At 45.0% G+C, this 23911-nt stretch overlaps 1 protein-coding gene across 4 annotated transcripts in view; it reads right to left on the bottom strand.

The window, feature by feature from the left end:
* The window catches only part of STARD13 (StAR related lipid transfer domain containing 13), a 271061-nt gene that overhangs the window by 117087 nt on the left and 130063 nt on the right, over nucleotides 1–23911 (bottom strand). Inside the window, exon 1 of one of the 4 annotated variants that reach the window (XM_015852037.3) lies at nucleotides 23278–23547. The exons of 2 other annotated variants lie outside the window; for them this stretch is intronic. In XM_015852037.3, the coding sequence (XP_015707523.2) occupies nucleotides 23278–23401 (124 nt within the window). In that variant the 5' untranslated portion in view covers nucleotides 23402–23547. Of the gene's footprint in view, nucleotides 1–1347; nucleotides 1917–23277; nucleotides 23548–23911 lie in introns of those variants that run through there. One more of the 4 variants, XM_015852036.3, reaches the window with a different exon arrangement.

Below are 23911 nucleotides of genomic sequence, written 5' to 3'. Positions count from 1 at the left end.
CTAATACCATGCCTAAAACACTTCCCAATGAATTTGAAGAGAAATAAATTACCCTTCCTTTCCATTCAATCCCAGCTGTACACTGTGTACACAGAATGACATAATATCCTTCCTGAAATCAGAGCTGCAATAAGGACCAGGATCCTTCAAACAGGACCAGTTCCTGAGATCGCGCCGCAAACAACTGCTAATTGCCACAGAAACTATCTTCTTCATCTTTTTCTAAAAGCTGGCCAAAGAAATACGTATTGTTTTCTCTATAAACACAATAAAGGTTTCATCACTATATCCCTGTACTTCTGCCAGGGTTTGACAGCCACAGCTACACACAATGTTACTTGAAAGCAACACTCAGAAATAGCCACTCTGTGTGACTGCTGCGCCTCAGAAGCTCACACCAATTCCTTCAATATTTCCCAGATATAGACAATGATATTAACTCTCTGGTTGTCCCTAGTGAGTAGAGCCAACCATTTGTATGGATTGTAAAGTAACTACCTGAGAAACCATTATCTCCAGGGTTTTATTTTTGTGATGGCAAACACGTGGCACACTCTATTCTATATATTGGATCAAATCTACCTTGGAAAATGGTATTCTTCAAAAAAGATGTTCCTAGATAATGATTTTTTAATCTGGAACAACTAGCTCAGTTGGCTTTTGGGTTTGTTTTTTTTAATCTTTAAACATTCAGAAGATAATTTAAATTGCACATTCAGGCCAAAGGATTTGTCTTGAGGCCAGTCTGCATTTAGCTTCAGCACTGTAAGTACTCAGAAAAAAATCAATATTCTGCAATGACCATCCAGATAAATGCAATCATGCCAAGCAATCAATGCAAGCCAAGTCAGCAATTATTTTTAAGGACATGTGACAAGTTTCCTAATCCTCTGACAGCTACACATGCTTGTATCCAGAGGGGGTTATCCCAGCTCCTCTCTCCCAGCTGCCCTGCTATGTTTCTAGCTGACTGATCAGCTATTCTGTCTGTGCATTACAGCAGGTGGGTTTTACCTGCAGCTCTTGTAGCCGAGGTACCGATGCTGGGGACTGTTGTGCCAGTCGGAAAAGATGAACTTCAGCACCTAAAACTCTCTCATAGTTTATGATTAAAAGATAGCATAGTTAAATAGCTAAACAGGCATTAGCATTTGCCTCTCTGCCCGCCTATGTGCAAACGTGCAGAGTGTAGGAAAAACTAGTTATGAATGACTACCTCAAACTCTGACCCAAAACAGATTAGTTAAGAGCAGAGAGAGGAAAAGAGGCAGGAAAATCTGTGGCATGAAAACACCTTCTATTACGAAAGCGGGACCTGGGGAGTTCTCCTGCCAGGCACTCACTCACCTTGCTGGATCTTGGTCAGGAGGTGCTGACGTGCAAGAATCCTGCTTGTCCTGTAGGGAGGGCGTCTCGCTGTCTGGTCAAACCACAGGTACATCTCCTGGCCCTCGGGTGACACTGAGTTTAGGTAGTAGCAGCCCGTGCCTGACGTCCTGGGCACCTGCTTCAACATCTCCGCGCTTTTAAAATCCCTCCTTCGCTTTCCTATGGCTACTCCAGATTCTAATCAGGGTAATGAAAGGAGGGAGGTAACAAGCCCTTGGGAGCTGAAAAGAGCAAGCGCTTTATAGGAAAAAAAGGAGTGCCAAAAGCTACAACTCAGGATTCCTGCTTCTCCCACATGATCTGCGAGGGCCAATCGCTCCGAGAGCAGCCCAGGGAAGTGCAGGGCTGACTTGCTGTCCTGCACTTACAGCCCCATGCCGCTTCTGCACTGCAAAGCGTGGCAGAGCCGCACAGGGTGGCTTCGGGAAACCAATTTAAAAAGGCTTGAGGCATTTGGGAATACCTATTTTAGCCTGCAAAACGCCTTATTATGCAGGGCTGTGGAAAACCTTTTCCTCCTCCGCGCCGCACAGCTGGCGAGTCATCTCCTGCAACGATGATGCCCTTACTCATTTTATAAAAATCATACCAGTGTTTGCCAAGGAAAAGTCAGCTTAGGGCTGGGCTCTCTGGATCCCCTAAACCACACAGTACAAGGAGCACTGGAACAAATGAAGCCTTTCCAACTGAAATAACAAACAAGCACAGCAAAACAACAGAAACCCATGGCAGCAGGCACTCAGAGTTGGTAAACAAACCCTAAAATTACCAATATCAGTGCTACCGAGAAGCAAAAAATGAAGGAGGGAGAGAAGGTTGGTTATTTTGGCTCCTCGGTGTAACACTTTTTTAACAGAGGGGCATCTGTTTCCATTCAGTCCTATGTATCAGCCACAGAGCTTGCAATACGCAGGTAGTCAATCTGAGTAAAAACACACGGAGTAATGCCAAAAATGCCCTACTACTATGTCCAGCAATTAATTTTCCATTATATTTCAGACTACCAGTGTTTTGGCTCACTGAGCACCCAGACTCAGCTAATCTCTCATGGATCTGCCGGCGTACCCTGTGGTGGGGATGGTGCCTGTAATGAGCACCACAGGCAGATGAGAAACCATGTCACAGCCCTGGGCATAGATTTCACACCTTTAATTGCATGACACTGCCTCCCTCTGCCCTGCAGACATCATCATGTCCCTGCACACACCCCAGGCAGGGCAGGGCTGTGGGGTGGCACTGCTGGGATGTCCTGGGGCAGTTGGGTTCAAAGCATGGCCACTGGCATAACCCATGTGTCACCTCCTCACCTTGCTATCAGCCCACCCTAACGGGAGATAGGAAGGAAACAATGTAGGACAGTTGGTTCACTCACAGTTATTCATTAAAATGTAGCTATGTTTAAAAAAAAAAGCTGTCTCCAGTTCTAGATGTGGCTGTGAGTCTCTCTGAGACTCAAGAGGATGACTTCAAACTTAAGGCACATTGGAATGCAGGTCGCCATCCCCAGCAGGCTGCTGCTGGGAGCCACTGAGCGAGGTCCGCCAGCTGGAGAGGCAGGAGAGTTATTCTGGTACAAGCAAAGCAGGGATGGTCACTACTCCCACCCAGCCCTTCTACTGTGTTCTATAGAGCAAATATCCCAGGGACTCCTGAATGACAATGATATGCACAGTATTTATCCAAAGAGACACTGTCATGATGTGGGGAAAATCTTATTTGATTAATCTACAGTCCTCTGATCTAATTTTGCTTATGAAATGCTATTGCTGGAAAGCAATTATTAACATTTCATAGTGCTCTGTTTAAATTTTCATAAGGATTCTTTTTCTCGCGGAAAATGCACAGACTTTGTTACCTGCAATATTTCCAGAAAGTCACAACCAGTTTAATGGGGATTTAATGCTTGAAAAACCAGGCCAAGGGAAAAAAAAGCCAAAGCAAGAACAAGAGTATGGCACTGACTGGGGAACAGGTTCACCAAGGGCTGAGCCCCAAGAGCCCAGCTCTATGCTATATTAGGATTATATTAGATATTAGGATATTAAGATATGCTATATTTTGATATCAGACAGAGATGCACCCAGTGCCCCCTTCCATGCATGACACAGGGCAGCCCTGAGCAGCACCTCTCATCTCAAGAGGGCAGAACAAGAGACAGGGCCATGGATTTTGCTCCTTCCCACACACAGGGGTCAAACCCCAGCATCAGAGCTGCAGGGCTGCTGCAGGCACTGCTGCCTCCTCTGGGGCTGAATTCTTTGGCCACAATCCAGCCCTTACATAGTAGGCACGTAAAACAAGAAGCAACAAGAGCTATCTGCTCTTGGAACACTCGTTTGAAAGCTCTTGTGATTGAGTCTGGGCACAGTGCAGGGAAGACACGGTTCCCATTTCACTTAAAAGAACCCCATCTCCTTGCTTGGTGACTATCTGGTCACTCACCACGTATTTCAAAACTGCATTAACATGTCATTCAAATGAGAAAACACCTCTGGACATCAGTTTGTCCAATGAAAAGTATTAGTGAAGCATAAACTGTTAAGGCTTATATAAGAGAGCTAATGAATATTTCAGCTTCAATTTACAGACTGCTTCTGGAATATTTAATAGAGGAACACTGAACTTCATGCTAATGCATCTCCCATAAAAGCATAAATAGACGAAAGCATCTGTGCACGGTTTACCAAGGCTAGAGGGGAAGCATGAGACAGCTCCACGATGTCCCACAGACATCGAGTTCCCTGGGCACGAGTTAAATCTACTGTTCTCACACAGTAATCAGTCACTTGATCTGGCTGCCGAGATCCATTTCCCTTTTATTGTTAGTTATACTTATCTGGCTATAGCACATCTAAAATTAAATGGCAACGAGATGGTTTCTCTTCAATTGAATGCACGAATGCTATGAGAACAGCACTGCCTCCCAACACTAGTGTAGCACAGGTGTTATTAACATTAATTACTCGGTGTTATAAGAAGCCAGATACTCATGTTTTCAAGTCACAGAACAAAAATAATGAAGTGTCTGATGATAATGTGCTGATTTCTGAAGCTCCTTCCGTAATTTTGCAGGCAGAAGACTATCCCAGTTGCTGGGTTTTGGCTAAAAACATGAATATCCTACATGATTTCTTGCTTATATCTGCATTTACAGATGCCTGTGCAGCTGCTAAGGCATTAAAAGCAGATTATTCCTCATCAGATCTGGGAGGAGTCCTATCTGGGGAGCCCAAAGCTGTGTTTATGATGAGGGTTTCAGGTCTTTCCTGTGTTTTGAATCCTGTCGTGGAGAGCAAGACATTTAAAAGCAGAACTTCAGGGTGTAAATGTATTAATGTTTTATGTCTGAATGCAGATGTATGACTGAAAGCTCAGCCAGTCCCAGGGGTACTCCAGCTGCTTTCCCACACCCTTGCAGCATACGGGGCTGTCACCAGCTGAACTGGGGCTAAAAGAAAAGAGCTCAGGTGGCTTCCACATGGCTGAAAAGTGGGATGGAGAAAGCACTGCACCAGAGAGCTGTCTCTGGAGCTGGCTGCACCAGGGTCCTAAAGGAGCTCACAGATCACAGAATCACAGAATGACCCGGGTTGGAAGGGACCTCAAGGATCATGTAGTTCCAACCCCCCTGCCTGGCAGGGCCACCAAACATACACATTTACTAGATCAGGTTGCCCAGGGCCCCGTCCAACCTGGTCTTGAACACCTCCAAGGACGGGGCATCCACAACCTCCCTGGGCAGCCTGTTCCAGGGCCTAACCACTCTCCTAGTGAAGAAAAGCTCAAGATGTAAAATGTAAAATGCTCAAATGTAAAATGATCACGCTGTCACCCTGAGGTCCAGCTCCCTCATCAGAGGAGTGGAAATTAGTGATATGGTTTTCACAAAGGGCCACCCTGGGAATCTGGGCTGGGGGAACTTGAAGAAACTGTAAAAAGAACAGAATTACTAACTGCCAATAATTTGATACAAGCAGGAAAATTCAGCACTTTTTGTAGCGTTAAGTCAAGGCCAAAATCTGCGGAGAGATTTTAAAGTAATTATACGGTTGTTCTCCTGGCTTTTGATTTTGCAAAAGGCTCCAAGAGGAGGACGTAGTAAGAAGAGATCACAAAGAAGCTCAGTGGTCAGGGACAGAAAGGAAACAGCCACTTGTGTCTCAATGGCCGCTTAAAGACAGGAAACAAAGGTGGCAATAAATGTCTTAGTACAGCGGCGCAACATTCCAGCGGACTCCTCCAGAAACTGCACTGCACTGGAACAAAGTCTGCTCAATATCCATACATCCACCATCCATGCATCCATTATCCACACATTTATTATTCACACATCCATACAGGGATTTCTAAAGTTGAGAGATGGCAAAATGCTCAATCAATCTGGAAGTCAAAGCAGAAACTAATAGGAAGCACTGAATTCTTATGATATTGATTAAGAAGGCATTAAAACTGCAGCTTTTAAGTGCTGATAAATGTACCAGGGAAAAACACCCTACAGGTACACAATGCACAGCACATAATGATCAGATTTAACAGAGCTATTATCATGAGGAAATAGATTTTGGACAGGTTTATGAAAATCCAATACAAGTGCTCAGCAAGAAGTAAAAAAGCAAAGAGGATTTAAGATTTTTAGAAAAGTAATTGAGAGCAAAACAATGACTGTCATTACACTATTATAAAGGTCTGCCCACAGCTTGGCAATTCTGTGGGCTCTTCTTGTAGTGAATGAAGCAGGAAACATAAAGCAAAATGATCATGGGGCGGATTCAAAGCGAATGTATTTCCTTCAGCTGAAAAACTGTTCTTTAATATTTCTTTATTTTATGCAAAGCTGAACTCTGAAAGTCATTGTGAGAGAATGCTGCAGCTGCCGGAAGATGGAGGACTTCAAAAAGAGATCAGGTAATGCAAGAAGCCAACAGGGGCTGTTCCACACAGAACTCCAGCTGGAAGCTCATCACTGCCCTATGCCCTCTGGTCCCATCTGTTTGTGCCATGCCACTTGGCTGTTCCCTTGGCTCTCCCATGGGGCTGGAGGGCATGGGTTGCTCCAGGGCTCATGCAAGCAAGTAGCTGTTTGTCCACGTCTGGCTGCTAATTTAGGCACTATGGTTTCACTCCTACTCACTTTTAAACATCCTATTTTTTTTCTCAGTCAAACCACACCAGTCTATGAATACAGGCTAAGGCTTCACTGGCCTTAGCTGAACTCTTCATGTGCCCACCTGAGGTCTGAATCAAGCCAAGAATAGCCAGCATCCTGCAGTGCAAGGTCCCCAAAAATGGTGTTTCTCTACAGTAAATTAAAAAATAAAAAAAGGCTGGATAATAAAAAGAATTCAAAAGAAAGGTCAAGAAAGAGGAAGACAGGTCAGGTGACAGGCTTATTCCAATGCATTTGGATAGCACTGTCAGGGGAATGAGCTAGAAGTCGTTTCTGCACCCCCAGTGTAATTCCATCTGCTAAACCTATAAACAAGACTAATTCCTAAAACCAAACCCACAGGAACTGTGTGAAGGCATTTAAGCAGCGGTGGGCCAGCACACATCCCATCTTCCCAACACACTAACAAAGTGTTTGGATAACACAGTGATAAGGTAAGGAAGTGTTTAGATAAACTTAGTTTCTTATGTTATCCAAATACACTGCAAATCCCTACACAGCCCTACTGCTGGTGTCACTGAACAGTGGGCAAACATTCCTATGGCCGCACAAGACTCGTGCCTGCGCCAACTTCATGGGAGGCCTCCGATATTTGTTTTTCCTTTCAACAGGAGTCCAAGATCACAGGGTGACAAAAGAGCGAAGCTGCACATTTTGAACTTGTCTTCAAAATGAATTTTTTGGGTCTGTGCTGGAGAGGGAATGCCCAAGTTAAATTCTGACCCCCAGAAAACCAATAATGCAACAAAACCTAAAAACACGAAGCGTAACAAAATAGCACCTGGCAATACTATTTCAAACAGCAGCATGGGAATGCTGCATGGGAACATGAAGGTTTTCCTTATAAGCAATAAAAATGGGTGCCTTGAGACGAGACTCTTATTGCCTAAACCTGGACCAGGATTTCCCAATACACTTTTAAAGACATGCTATCAGGTATTACAAACCCTGCATAACAAAGATGTTGTGTTTGTACATGTGGCTCTACAAAGCAAACACATGACCAAAGGTTTGGGTCTCGGCTCTGCTGCCATGCACCCATTGAGGTGGCTCTGCAAAATGCACATAATGCTGCTGACTACCAGTTAAAACAGCTCCTTTTTTTTTCCTACAGTCCCTAAACCATCATGGCCAAGAGAGTCATGAAGCATAGTAAAGCCATTGCTTTGCTGGTTGCTTCTGTGGAGACCCAGGAAAACTGCAGATTGCCTGATGAGTGGAAAGGTCTTCCACAGAAAATAACAAGGATGAGCAGTGAATCTGGTCATTAGTCCCAATTATGATGCTGCAGCTGTGGCCAAAGCACACCAAAACTGCTGGGTGCAGGTTTTTTGCCATCCTGGTGCCCATACAGTATCTTCACAAATACAGGAGGTAGGATAAATACGGGGCATGCATGTATCTCTTATCCCTCACCCAAAGATAGAAATTAGCATCATCTACATCTCTGCTGTATATTAGTTGTCCTGTATGTCTGTAACAGAATTCATGCTCCTTTTGGCTCTTAATCCCAAATTATTATTGTTTAATATCAGAAGCTCACGAGTATCAAACAGTTACAAGGTTGTGGGTTTGGTTGTTGGCTTAGTTTTGGGGTTTTTTTGCTAATAAGAAAAGTAATCCCTGGCATCCTTTCCCCAATAAGCCAGCAGTGGAACAGCTTACAACATAAACAGATATTCACGAATTGCACAAGTGAACTGCTCAGGATTTTCTCTCTCCCTGCAGCCAACTCCACCGTGCACAACTCAAGATTTCCATTCTTAGAACCTGTACTTCTTCCTTGCACATTATTTTTTCCCACCAGCAGTTTGCAATGCAGTGTATAGACACAGCAGAGCTCATTTATCTGGCTGGATAGAGTCATCCTGGCCAACAAGCTGCAGGTGTTGTTTTTTTTCCTTCCAGGGTGGGAGCCTGCCAAGTAGCTGGAGCCATGAAGAGGAAAGGGCTTTGCCCAGCTCCCTTGCCAGCCACCACACTGCTTCTCCTGAGAGTGAGCACGTAGCCTGCTCCCCTCCTTCCTCTCCTGCCTTTGGGAAATGCTTTTGGTGAGTGGGAAGGATGGGAGGGAGCCCAGAACCCGACGCACTGCAGCAATGCAAATCACACACATTGCCCTCCAGCAGACGTTCCCTCATCTCCCCCTCAACCCGTCGGTGTCAGCCGTGCTGCCTTGGAGCACATTCCCTTCTCCACCTCTCCCCCAACCCTACGCCCGCTGCACATCCCCCCTCCAGCAACAACTCACCAAAGCCTCTCCTCTGCTGATTCCCCCGCTGCTCGAAATAGGCAGACCAGGGGAGGTGGATGATAAGCTCCATACCAGCACTGAATTTCTCTTTACTGTCTTGATTCCAGTGTGATGAAAATCTTGCTGCCTGCCCTCTGTTTATGCTGGCACCACATCAAGTCCCTCTACCAGGCTTCCTCCCTGTCCCACTTTCTGAACATACAGCTCTCTTTCAAATCAACCCCACCGTGTTCCTCATTTGTTGTTGTCTACTTAAGGTGTTGCTCCATGTTTATGGAATGTAGTTTTACTGGAAAAATTCCTTGGCCAAAACCTTCAAAAGGAACTACTCATCTTGGGTCGATTTTCCATGACACTTACAAAGCTTTGGCTTTCTGGGAGCATTGGTTTCCTCCGTGTGAATATAAGCCCTCTTTGAAGTACCTCAAATTGGGCAACCAGAAATTGCAGAACTGAAGTTGCACCTGACCTTTGAAAAAGGTTGGTCCTGTTTGCATTTGCTTAATTAGATCTTGACAGGTAAGTGCTGTACTCCTCTATAAGGACATGAAACTATTCAGAACTGGAACCTGAAAGGTCATTCCGCCATGGAAATCTTTTACACCAAACCAGAAGTCACCGATCATTTGACAGTCATCAGGATTAGCGCTGGCGTAGATCAGAACTGCGCCTGAAGCTCTGTCTAGGTATGGTACACACGGATTGCAGAAGACTGAATCAGCGATTCCCCAACTTCACGCTTTATTGTTCCCCCTTTTATGCCCTGTGGAACTTATGACAAATGATGCACTCACTTTTTCATAAATACGTTACCAAACAGAATAGGTTGTACAATAAAGGCAAACCAAATGGCATTCTGAACACTTTGCGTTCAAGTCACTAATAAAACCCACATTGCTTTAAAAATAAACTTTGTTCCTACTTTGCTCTGTCTAGTGAAAGTCCATGTGACAGGGAGGCACCTGTGAATGACTGGGAAATTATTTGTAAAAATAGCAATTGTGATGTGAAGGATTACATGTTCCCAAAAGACTGCGAACAGGAAACAGGCTCTGTGTCCCACAGTGTAGGTGCAGCTCAGCTAGGAAGTGCTTGGTCACATCATAAACCTCCCTCTGACTTTGTTCCTAATTGGCAGCCTCGTTAACAACATCAGCAGAGAACTATTTTCTGAAACCTGCGAGCTAGGAGCTCATGCCATAAACTTGTCATGGCCTCACTCTAGAAAAGCCCACTAGCAGCGCCTGTGAAAACCAGGACACCTGGCTAAACTTCTGCAGTGTTCACGTATCACCTATTACCTTATCAAAGGTGGCAGCTGAGTTTTCTTTCTCCCACTTGGAGCTGCTGCAGACACAACTTCAGTGCTATCACTTGGCCAGGACCCTGGAGGGCAACAAGCAGCACCAAGGGCAATTTGCCGCCTCCATCTCCAACACCCTTTTGAGGATGACATGTCCTGCCTGCAGAGGCCCCTGTTTCTATCTTTTCTGTAAAGGACTCAGCATGACCTGCTCAGTCCTTGCAGAAGGCATCCCCACCATGATTGCTGCTTCAAGTCAGGGCAGATGATTCCCATCCCATACGCTATTTGTAACACAACACAGGGCTGTGTGGAGAAATCACAACAGAAAACCTCCCCTCCAGGGACAAAACAATACATAAATGGAAGAGGAAGCACAATGGCCTCTCTTGGGTCTGCCTGCCACTCAGACAGGCATCTTTGTTTCTGCCATTGCAGTAGCATGGGTTGCATAAGCAAAGACTCACAACTGCTACATGCTAAGGAACACAGAAAAGAATCCAGTACTCATTTTATAAATACTACAGTATTCGACAGCTTCCCCCTGATTATTTCCTACTTATTGTGTGATTGCTGACTGTTTCTTCCCTTGAAGCCATGTGGACATGTATGTATTACTCAGGCATCTACTGGAAAAAATAATTGAGAGACAAGATGTCCGGTGTAAAACAATGCTCTCTGTTAAAGGAGTAAGTTGTTAAATAAGAGCATCCACAAATAGAAAGGGCTGTAAAAACAAAAAGGGGAAAGCATCTGGTTTGCAACATCTTTGCACTATTTGCAGTAGCTAAATCTGGACCCAATTAATGATCTGTTTATTTTCCAAAATTTCAATAAAATGCCTTGGCAAAAACTTAATCTGTCTCTGGAGAACGTCTTGTTTCCTTCCATATGTTGCCTGATCTGTCACAGCAATAAAATCCTTCCCAGCTTCAAGATACCTGGCAACTGCACCAACTGACCCTCTCCGTATAAGAGGAGAGAATCGTTCCAGCACTCTAAAAGTCATGATCCTTCCTTAAGAGAGGGCAGCAAAGAGCGAGTGTTGTGTTTTGCAGCCTCTGCCATGACCTAAACCCCAGAGATTTACAACAGCTCAGTGCATCCTGGTGTTCCTACCTACAATTCAACCCATCTGTTTTATAATCCCTCTGAAACTGCTTCTCTGAAATGCTGCTATGCCACAATTAATGTATATGCCTCAGCTTGGTAATACTTGTCCTGTTGTCCCTGTTTCAACAGAAACAGCTTAGGCAGTTTTGTAATTACATATCTTTATGGTTTTGTATAAAACGAAACAGATGTTTCACAGTCAATTCTATTTGGTTGTGTCTTTTGTAACCTAGATTCGGAGATTTATTTGGTCTCCATTTGAAGATTAGATGCAGAAGCCTCTACTTCATTGAACTTCAGCACTGTGGATGCGTGGCACCTTCCAGCTTCTAATGAACTCTTACACATACTACTGCACTGATTTCATGCATAGTATTGTTTAAAAGAAGATGCCATTAGCTTAGAGGATAAATGGAACAAAACAGATGAGCCCAGAGAAGTGAACACTTAGCACTGCGATTAAGTTTACATAGCTGCATAGTAGCTGCTCTGCTGAATTAAGACCATAATCTAATTATCAGCTTTGTTTTGAAATAAAAGCACTTGGAACTTTTAGGGACATATACAGACAGCAACTGTAGTTACCAAAACACACATTTGCCAAGCTGATGTAAAGCTACTTGTGGGAGCTATTGGTAATAGGTGAACAGTTGGACTGGATGATCTTTTAGGTCTTTTCCAACCTTGGTGATTCTATGATTCTATGATTCTATACATGTTTCTGGCTCTCTAGGAACCAATGCTTTCAGGAGTGACAGAGTAAATCAAGCCATGGTGATAAAAGCCATCCTTAATCAGAACCCAGAGTGTTTCTGTTGCTTTGAGAGGACTTGCTCTGCATTTTTGTCAGTACAACTGGCAGAAGGAAAGAAAAAGTTCAAATCTTTAACTGATAATGAAGCTGTAGGAGATCTTCCAAGGGAGGAAACTGGCAAAAACCCAAACATGTCACCCTGTGGCAGGTAGAGAAGTTCAGATTACATGTGTCTGATTATGCACGTTAATGGAGATTACTGACATTTTGAAAGCTAACTAACTGCGTCTTTTTGGCTATGTAACTTTCTAGTCTTTTCAAAAATAGCTGATGGGTTCAAGGGTAATACGGAGCTTTGAAAATCTCAGCTGAGAAAAGCAACAGAAGATATGGTAAAGGTGGATGAAGCAATAAATAGCAAAGACAAATCAGTTGTCATTTTTACTTTCCTATGAGATGAGAACTGCAGTGATATTCAGTAAAGTATTAAAGCTACAAATTAAAGTTTAAAAATTGAAGAGGAATGATGTGTTCCATGCACTGGTTTTATGTGAAAGTATGTGATCCAAGTCACTAGCTACACTGCTGCTCCTCTTCCCATCAGCCTTCCCTCAGCTCCCAACTCCTTCAGTAATTGCCCATGCTGTATCATTTCCCTCTATTTCTGCTACTCTTAAGATGTGCATTTTCTCTACCGCAGACAGCAACATCATCCAATTGAAAAGCATTTCTTTTCCAAAGAATAAACAAGTGCCAAGCTTTGCTGAAAATCCTTACTTCATTATACCTATAAAAATACTCACCTTCTATTACTTTTACTTACCATTAAAAACATTTACTACACCAAAGCATAACTACTGTCTATTAAAAGCATTCCTTCCCAAGTTTCATGTGACTATCACACGCTTATAATTGAAATTGTAATAATAATCATATTTAAAGTCGCTTGCCACTCTTTTGTTTTGCACCGTGAGACAGATAATTCCATATTTGCTCCTGAAATTGCATTTGCAAGTTGGGATCGCTGCAAAATATTTACAAGAAAAGAGTGTGAATAGTTCACAGACTTGTCAGAATCCATCTGTTTGTGTCTATTAATGGGTGCATTCCCAGCTGTGGTCTCTCCAGTGTCATAAATAAAAAGTTCTTTCTTACTACAAATCCAGCGGCCGAAATCTCCCTGTATAAAATTGATTCATTTCAATGAAATCTGTCCTTATGTTAAAGAGACCTCTTAAAATGAGTGAAACCATGAGATGCCGATAGCATATTCTTTCAGCAGTAAAACGACTCATAAAGGACTCACAGTCTCAAGTAATTTACTACAGCATTATTCTGGATAAGCTATTAAATAGCATGTCATTCAGCTCAGGATGGGTGGGGGTGGTATGGCAGAGAGATGTATTTACGGGAAGAATGGGACTCACATTGAAAATAACCTAAACACAGTGTGCTGAGATGAATGTTCAGGTCTCATTCCACCATGCAGAGAATCCAAAATAAAGAGGTATGCAACACACTTTGGGGAACACCAAAGTATCAGGTGATCCTCAGTCTTTAGGAATTCCTTTAGAATCTCATCTTTACCAGGGCTAGGTATAATCATTCACTATTCTGATAGAAAGGGCAGTGTTTGAACCTTTCTCCCCCAACACTCCGTCACACTACCCCCTTAGGATCACAGAATGGCTTGGGTTGGAAGGTACACCAAAGATTATTAAGTTCCAACCCTTGTGCCATAGGTAGGGCCACCAACCTCCAGATCTGGTACTAGACCAGGCTGCCCAGAGCCCCATCTAACCTGGCCTTGAACACCTCAAGGTTTGGGGCATCCACAGCCTCTTTGGGCAACCTGTGCCAGCACCTCACCACTCTCATAGTAAAGAACTTCCCCTTGACATATAATCTAAACCTTCCCTTCCTAAGCTTAAAACCATTCCCCCTTGTCCTATCACCATCTACTCAAGTAAAAAGTTGATTCCCCTCCTTTTTACCCTTTTAAATACTGGAAGGCTGCCATGAGGTCTCCTTGCAGCCTTCTCCAGGCTGAACAAGCCCAGCTCCCTCAGCATGTCTTTGTAGAGGAGGTGTTCCAGCCCTTGGATAATCCTTATGGCCCATCTCTGAGCCCTCTCCAACAACTTCACATCTTTCCTGTACTGGGGATCCCAGACCTGGACACAGTACTACAGATTGGGCCCCATGAGCTCCCTTCTTGGAGCTGGCACTCCCAAGACTTCTTGCAAAATCACAGTGACGGAAGGCCAAACAAAGCCATTTGAAGCTCAGATTCAGACAGATCTACACATGCTAGGGGTTCTGCTGGAACTCTGTGCTGAAGGTATGTTCCCTTTAAGATCTTTCTACAATAAAACCAACACTATAGTTCTTGTTTCTGCTGTGCCGTGTAAGTCTGGGAGTCCTGTAAGTGAATGGGATTCACAAAGCTGCACCTTCGACAAAGCCTGCTTATTTTCACAGGTAAAGCTAAGGATGCATCTGAGTCCTGCTCTCCTTCTGCAGTCAGGTAGATCCCAAACAACAATACTTTCTTTTGTCCATAAAACCTGCTATTGTGCCTACTACTTTTCACTGCATACAGTGCACACATACTCCTTGATATTACTGAATGTAAATTACTGCCCTCTACTGGAACAACTGGCAGAATATTTCACAATAAATTAATTATTGCCTAAATTAATTTGATGGATTTTTGGAGTTTTGGGGTTTTTGGAACCAAATGCACTTAATTGCAAATGTTCTCAGTTTCATTTTGTACCAAGCGCATTTACTTGCTTGCTCATTTCTGTATATATTGCATTTCTGCTTGTTTGCTGGATGTGCTGCACCAGGATGGTGTGACTGCCAAAATATTTTAGTTTTTGGATCTGTAAACAGACACGCCAAGGAACCACTGAAGTGCATCTTGTTGATGCAGCCAAGAAGCCTCTTACACTGTCTTACTTTTAAGCCTGTAATAATGAAACCATCACCCAAATTGAAAATAATTGAAAATAACATTCCCCAAACTAATCTTTTAGGAACCATAAGAGAGGCACAATTTCTCTAAAGTCATAAGGCTGACTTAAAAGCGTGACAAAATACATCACTTTGGTTGGTTTTCTTCTCCCCAGGCTGAAGATCACATTTTCAAGCTTTCCTTTTCAAACTTGCAGTTAAAACAAACTTCCCATTTATTGAAAGCAAAATATACTTTCAAATGAAAGCTGGGTTTCTCAGTGAGTTGTGACTCAAGCTGATAATGTTCTAAAGGAATTATGATATATACCTTTGTAGGAATTGGCCATGCTGTAACAGGAGAATAAAAGAAAAAGACAGCACATCTGTCTCTCAAGAACTGTGAGAAATACAGAATAAGGAAAGCCAAACATAAATCAAACAACTGCTCTGCTGTAAGGCCATGCCAGTACTGCTGGCAAGTACTACAAACTATGAAGTCATCCAGCTTCTCAGAACCTTTACAACTGTTTCTAAAAACATCAAAACTGGGGACCTGTTTTGTAGTGGTTTCGTCACTCAGAAAGTGATGACACAGAACTCCCATCAGAAATGACTTTGTGCTAATTCCTAAACCTGAAAATCTCATCCTGCTGTGGATGTGGTTGGAAAGCAGTAGAGTGGGAATCCCGTTGGCAGAGCCCTGCTGAGACCAGGAGCTCCCCATGTTAGGGATTTGCTGGCCAGACAGTAAGCAGCAAAGCTGCACTGATGCAAACTACTGCGGTGCTCACGTAGCTGCTAAAAGTTCACTGTTGTATGTTCTATACAGATGGTCTGGCACAGATCTTATTGTAAATAAAGTCATTTGTGCAAGGATGCTGAAAGTGGTCTGTAGAAATATGTTCACACAAATAAATACAGCACACCTCATAGGAAATAACAGACACATAATTCAGTATACTGTGACTGGGATTAAGAAAGAATCTTGGGATGGAGAAATGTCATTACAGTTCTATGTCAGACAAGTTAAATATTTACACCAATCTCTATGAGCTTCTATGTATCATAAAAATATAGGAATACCATTAAGTACATCCAATATTAAGTTCCTATCTCAATACATAGGACACTTAATAAGTGCTACACATTCTTCTGGAAAAACAGTTCTCTGATTTGTTTCAAGTAACAGTCAGCAGTCAGCAGCAACACTTGCAATGACAACAGGAATCGTCATAGAACTATGATACACCACAATGAGCAATTATCAGCTTTATTCTGCTCACATAGGTGGAATGAGCCATCATCTGCAGCTGGAATGAGCCACACATTGTGTATGTGCAGAGAAATACAGACAAATATTTGTTTACTGGAAGAACCTGGTGGTGAAAGTCAACAGCAAAAATAAACATCAAGAAGTTGTACTGCTAACAGAACCTTGTACCACTCTAGGAAAAAAGTGATATGTTCTACAGATTGATGCCATTACAATCAGCGAACACCCGAGCTCCAGACAGAGTGCGATTTATCAAGGCCAGTTGCCTCAGATGGTATCCATCCCTGTCATCAGCAGCACTGCTTCATTTCATCAGCAGAGCCTTGTCCTTCATAACATTCGGAAATTAAGTAATCAAAACTGAATTTCTCTTAGGAAAATAATCTCTGATACAGAAGCAGGACTCGTTCAAATATAGAATTTATGTATTGTATGTAAAACCAGGAGATTAATTTTCTTGTCAGTCCTGGATCCTCGCTGTTCCTCCAAATCTCACGTGATGATCTCATGTGGCGAGTGGCAGCAGAGCTACAGGAGTGGATACAACAAAAGCCACATCTTTCTCTCAATGTTGAGACAGTGAGGAGCCCTCAGTCAGCCTCCACCGCAGTCTCCTGCTGATAGAGAAATACTTGGCCTGTTAAGCATACTGGTACTTTTGTAATTGTATTTCTGGCACTAACTTGTGGCTCCCGCAGGTCATGGGAAGGCGGCCGTAGTGACAATGGCTGTATTCTGCCACCACTGCCCCCTCTCTGATCCAAGCCACAGCTCTGCACGGAGCACCCAGGAAGGAGAGAGGCATTACAGAGCAGTGACACAGCACACACACATGCACAGAAGAGCATCTATATATTTTCAGAAATTCACCTAAAGCACCCTACTACCATTAATACTGCACACATATCAATTAATATAATTGATGAGATCAACAACTACTTCTTTGACTATTTTTTTTTGGGGGGGGGGGCTGATACAACCACAGAACACTTCCTGGCATGCCAAGCCAAATGCATTGCTAATAAGTCATTTTCTTTCTTCTCCAAAGCACTGCATCTCCAATAAGGAACATCTTTCAGAACTTTTCTCCTTGACAAAGGACAGCCTCTTCCCACTGATGGGGAAGGGGGAGGCTATGGGGGAGGTTATATATCTACGTCTTATCAATATCCGTAAGAGTCGGCATCTGGTGCTCCCCAATGTGCTGCCAGGGAAACAGACTGCAACCTCCCTCAGCCCCCCACTGAAAACTCTCCTGGCAAAATTATTTTATATATATAAAAAAAAATAATACTATTCTAATTGAACTGCTTTTATTAGATTAACTTGCTGCATTTGCACTGTACCCAAAGGGCTACAGCAAGAACAAACAGCAATAATACAACACTGTTAAGATGTGATAGACTTAAAGCTGACCCCGCTGCAGGGATCAGGGGTCTCTGAGGCCTGGGACATGTGTTCCCTCCAGGCTTTCCTTGCACTGACCTCAGGGTGCACCACACCAGAAATAGTGCTGCTATAATAATAATAATAGATCTACTATATTAGATCTGCTTGCCAGGGGCAAACTTGCAAAGGCAAGTTGCCTCCTGGAGTTGTTCAAAACATTTCACGTTAACTTAAAGCTAAAAGTTATGAGACAAGGATAGATTTGACGCTCCCCTAATTAGGCTGCTCTTGGCTCCACAGTGGCATGATAGAAATCTGTGCTAAAATTCATGTAGCACTGGATGTGGCCACCATTATTTCCAGAGCCACTCTTCCCTCCTCAGATCCCAGGACCAACAGGTTGGCTGTGCCAGGGAGCACCGTGCTGCCAGATGTGCAAGCACAACTCGGGTCTGATCGTCTGTACCCAACAAAAACCCAATGACCCAAAAACCAATTGTAAGATACTTCGTAGAGCAGAAGGGGCACTGTATTGATGCTGGTGCCACATTCTGGATGTGGAATTTACCTTCTGTTTAACAATGCCTTCCTGCATTTTCAGCTGGGCAAACTATTCTCCATTTTCTATCCTATTTCAAATGTTTGTTTTCACCTCTGACATAAATGCATTTCAGTCTCCTTTCAAAAGATTCCTGTAGCTGCAAATCAGTGAGGAAGTCCTTCCTGAATACTTAGGGATACCCAAGGTGTAGGGTTTCTAAACCCTTCAATGTAAAGAACTTATTTTTGGCTTGTTTTAAGTCATAAGCCTACTTCATGCTCCTGTTATAGCTGTTGATGGTGCAAGTCACAGAATCACACAGAATCACATAATTGTAGGGGTTGGAAATGACCTCTGAAGAGCAAGTCAAAACGCCTGCTAAACCAGGTGCCCTACAGTAGGTTGAGCAGGAAAGCATCAGATGGGTGTTTAGTAATCTCCAGAGAAGGAGACTCCACCACCTCTCTGGGCAGCCTGCTCCAGTCAACTCTGTCAGTAAAGAATTTCTTCCTCATGTTTGTATTGAATTTCCCATGGTTCAGATTTGGCCATTGCCCCTTGTTCTATCATTGCACACCACTTAAAAGAGCCCAGCCCCATCCACTTTACTCCTGCACTTTAGATATTATAAGACAATCCTATGTTGACTCTCTGTACATTTTCAGGCTACTTGACTAAGAAACCAGTGCTTCATCCATCACGGTGAAGGCTCAAAAAGTCATTCTAGTATGACTCTCTGCAAGCTCTGTCCAAACCTGGACGCTTTATAAACTTTGAAATATCAGTCTGAACAAACTGCTCAAGACTTGCGGAAAACTTGTTCTGTCTTTCATTTGCACAGGGAATGGCCACCTTCAAAACCGGGGAGGACGAGCTGAGATCTTTGCCTAAAATCACACCAGGCAATGTCATCAAAGAGCTGAAAGGGATATTTGGTCCTATGCTACCGCCAGCTCTTAGGAAGGAGAGGAGCTGGAGGAGATCAAATGGAGCATCATTCATTTCTTTGAGAAGACAAAATATAGCAAGTATGCTGGGACAAGAAGCCCAAATGAGAAGAGACCTGGCAAAAAGGCTGAGGGTGTATATGTTCCGCAGTCACACAGGAGGCAGAAAGCCAGACCTAGGAAATGAGAGACTTCCTATTATTAAAAACTTCCTATTATTAAAAGAATGTTGCAGTAACTAAATCAAGCATTCCAACACCAGAAAGTCTCAGAATAAAAGTCACTCATTTAATCCCAACTCAACCCTCGACTCGCTATGACAACATCTCTGCTGCACCATCACACTCATGATCTGATGGACAATGATCTGGCTATTTAGCGGTATCTTGCCACCAGTTAAACCAACTGCTGCAGGACCGCTGCTCTTCTTGTTGATGCTGGAAGTCATGCAGGAAAGGGTGTGAGACAACAAGAAGGAAAAAATGGAGTTTCTAAGGCCACACCAAGTAAATGGCGCTCCTGAGAGTCTGCGTCTGTCTGACTGGCAGTGAGCTGCTTGAAACATTCCTCCAGATGGGAAGGAACTGCAACTTACTCATTCCCTGGTGTAGCACAATTGGTTCCTGGAAGCTGCACAAGTGCTGCACAGTAGGAGTCAGTGAAGGCCATAATTTGAGTAGTAAAGTATTGTATGAGGAAAAAAAGTTCTAACACTCAGAGATCTTGACACTGTGGAGTTTAATTTCATTGTGCCTCTGTCTCCTGTCTGTAAAATGAGAAGATCACCTGGCAACTTCTAGGAACACAGTTAAAATGGGAATGGTGCGAAGTACGCAAGACTCAGTGAGGAAATCTGTACTTTGCATTATGTCTAAGGGTGCATTCCCCTTGGCAGTGGGGATCCTGTGCCTTGAATGAGGTGGAAAAGCTCTGTGCAAAAATGAGGGATGCAATCACAGCATCACGGCTCTGGGCAGCCTGTTCTGGTGGTTGGCGACCCTGCACATAGTAGGGGGTTGAAATAAGATGACCATTGTGATCCTTTTCAACCCCGGCCATTCTATGATAATCAAAAGATACCCCCAAGGAGACGGTCAACGATGCAGCCTTACCGCTGAAGTTTCCTGAATATGAAGTCCTGAACTTCCAAACTTAATATATTTGTTCTGAACTTTTTAATGAATGTTAACAGACTGCCAAATAAAAGGGGGCACTTTTCAGCCACAAACAATCAACAAAATAGCTATGGCTTGTTGTGTTTTGCTGTAATGAGTGATCATGATTTGAGTAGAGTTCTCATCACTTTCACATAGTCTGTTAATACTTACCTTAAATTCCTAAAGTGATGGCTTTCCATAATGGCACAGTGGTCCAGAATTACCCTAACATTAAACCAGCAGTATCTAACATGACTCTTCAGGATCCACTGCAACAAGGAAATCACAGAATCACAGAATTGTAGGGGTTGGAAGGGACCTCTAGAGATCATCGAGTCCAACCCCCCTGCCAAAGCAGGCTCCCTACACCATGTCACACAGGTAGGTGTCCAGGCAGGTCTTGAATATCTCCAGAGAAGGAGACTCCACCACCTCCCTGGGCAGCCTGTTCCAGTGCTCCGTCACCCTCACTGTAAAGAAGTTCTTGCGCACATTCGTGCGGAACTTCCTATGCTGTACTTTCATCCCATTACCCCTAGTCCTGTCCCCATGCACTACTGAAAAGAGACCAGCCTCGCCACTATGGCCCCCACACCTCAGGTATTTATAAACCTGGATCAAGTCCCCTCTCAGCCTTCTTTTTTCAAGGCTAAACAGACCCAGTTCACTTAGTCTCTTCTCATAGGGGAGATGCTCCAGGCCCTTCACCATCTTTGTGTCCCTCCGCTGGACTCTTTCCAAGAGATCCCTGTATTTTTTGTACTGGGGAGCCCAGAACTGGACACAGTAGAGTTAAAGGGAGTTAAACCCTTGCTCATTTCCTTATCAATGGACAGAGGGGGTGTGCTTCATGATGGCCTAAGCAACTCTGTTCTGCTAGAGGCAAAAAGCACAGAAATTCATTTCACTGTACACCCTTTGAAAAGTAGTAAACACTAGAATTAGTGTACTAGATACCTTTTAACAGCTTAATTCATTTTTCCCATCTTGAACTGATGTAAAAACAAGGAAGGAGCTTGTGAATCCTAACTCACAGTGTAAGCATAGCAGGACACAACCAGCGTGTGACCTACCTCTGCAAAAATTAGAAAAAGCAGAAAAAAACCTAAAGCTGGCATTTCTATCACTGCGGTGAGTACACTCATTGTTCAAAAACCAAATCCAGGTCAGTGAATCAGAAAGAGCGGCCGGGAGCTGTTGGGCAGCACAGCTCCAGCCCCAATAGGAGACAGCATGGGGCAGTCCCAGGAACCACTTGCTCCTCACCTCTGCGGCAGGGCAAAGGGATGCGGGGAGGAGGGAAGCTTATTGCACAGCTTTTTCATACATAGCTTTCTTCCCACAGCAGCCCAGCCATGCTGTGCATCTGAGAGCAGTAGAGCCAAGGCTCAGCTCTCTTCCTGCTCCAGCCAAGGCTGTGCTTCTTGCTCCACTGCCCAGCTGTGTGCTGCCCTCTGCTTCGGCACAGAATGCAGCTGCAGAGCATCTTCTCTAAGAGCTCTGGAGAGAGCCCTGAATAGCCCGCCCTGCTCCCAGCGCTGAGCCCATCTGGAGCATTGCAGGCCTCCTGGGCCTCTTCCAACCTGCACGAGGACAGAGTTTTTGTATATTTGGGGAGAAAGAGGAAACTTGTACATTGCCCACCTGAGTGGAGTCGGGTCTACTGCAGTGGAGAAGAACCAGCAAGTAATGACACATTCAGACCAGCCTAAATTCCCAACTTCCCATTAACAAAAGTTGGAAGAGGCATAGCAATATGTGCTACGTGCTGTATGTACAGGGGCCTGAGGGACAAATAAATATAGAAACAAGGACAAAAATCCTCCAGACATAAAAGCATCTCAACAGCAGAACATACTTGGAATCAACAGATGTTATTTGTACACATTTTGTTATGCTGTCAGATAATTCATTTGATTAAAGGGCACGTGTATTCACGTCTCACCAGTGTATTATGAACAGCACTTAAATTACGGCGATGCATAAACCCAGGACATTAGAGTTTTATCCACCCTTACCATGAAGACTGACTCCATCAATTTTAATACACAGTGGATTTAAGAAGTTGGCTACAGCTTCGTGGCAGCCTGCCCAGGTCCTTTGCTCAATCAAGCAATATTTGTCTTTGACCAAAAAAGAAAAAAAAATAGCAGGCAGTGTCATGGCTGAGCGTCTGTTGGCATTGCCTTCCAGCAGAGGAACAAGCAGATTGCACCCAAAGACATTCATATTTTGGGTAACCGTAATGCTATAGAACTGGATGGTTTGCTAATTCACTATTGAAACTATCTGCTTCAGATTTGCTCTGCAAAACTTACCCTGCCACTTATGTCTGTTAATTTGTTTGTACATATGAACCAACATGCCATAGAGACAACGTTGATGCCTATATCACACGCTTTACCCCCATTTATACACCACCAGTACGTCGGGGTGCCCTGGACAAGGTCACCAAGCTCCTAATGCTGTGTGGGATGTGGCAGAGAAATCCATCTTTACCAATTAGCCTTCATTACACACAGTGCTGCTCATAAATCTTGATGTACAGCTTTGCAGTGCAATAACTCTGCCTCGAACTCCATGGTCACTCAATCTTTGACTTCACGAAGCATTTCACACACTCAGACCAGCCCTATGTTTGCACTGTCCGAGTGCATGTGCCGTTACGGAGCGGTGACCCGTCGTCCCGCATCCCCTGCCCGGCGCTGTCCCGTTGCTCTCACCCGGGGATGCTCCAGGAGCAGCGAGGAGCTCCAAAAGCAACCACAGCGCCTGAAACGAAGCTGTCCATTTTCCTCTGGGACTCACGGTCCTCTCTACACGCAACCCCCCCCCGGGGAACGCGATGTGGCAGCAGGTGATCCCGATCCCCGGAGGCGCAACCAGCCCTCGGTGCTCCGTGATCAGAGCCCGGGGCAGGACCGCGACCGCCGGGACCCGGGCAGGTGCTGCCGGTACCGCCCTGCCCCGCCGCCCGTGCCGCTCGAGTCCCCGATGCAGGTGCTTCCCAGCGCCCCTGCGGGACTGACCTGCGAGCCGCCGCTCTCTGACATTCTTCCACAGCAAGTCCCAGGCTTTGGCGGTGGAGTCCCGCAGCTGCTCGCTCAGCGACCGCCGAAGCTGCGCCTTGGCCGGGAGGCGCTGGCCGCTCATGCTCGGAGGCTCCGCATGCCGCCCCGGGCAGCCCCGCTCCGCTCCGCGCCGCCGGCCTCATGGGGCCGCGGGGCAGCCCCGCCGCAGCCGCGTCACAGCCGCTCCGGGCGGGCGGCCCCTGCACCTGAGCGCCGCCCGCCCCCGCCCCGGGGCCGCCGCTCGTCCGCCGGCCTCCCCAGGCGCCCCGACCCCGGCGCCCGGCGGCTCGTCGCCCTCCCTCCTTCTCGGTGGGACGGGGAAGGATCCCCGGGGTCCGGCCCCGCTGCGGGGCGGCGTGCTGGGGGCGGGAGGCGGCCCCGTCGGAGGGCCCGGGGGTCGCCCCCTCTGTGAGGGGCCGGCTGCCCGCTGATCCCGCTCCCCTCGGGCTCAGGCAGCTCAGCGCCTTGGTGCTCTGTGCACCTGTGAGCCAGCTCCTAAATCTCATGATCCCGCTCGTGTTTTAGGAGCCTTCATCTGAGCTCTGTCCCGTCTCCCGGTGCCAAGGCCCAGGCTGGCACACAGAACCCCCCG

The sequence above is a fragment of the Coturnix japonica genome, chromosome 1 (assembly GCF_054131305.1).
Source record: "Coturnix japonica strain WE chromosome 1, WE-NBRP24, whole genome shotgun sequence".
Taxonomy (NCBI): Eukaryota; Metazoa; Chordata; class Aves; order Galliformes; family Phasianidae; genus Coturnix; species Coturnix japonica.
The sequence above is the reverse complement of the archived record's forward strand: the minus strand, read 5'-3'. Positions and strand labels throughout refer to the sequence as shown.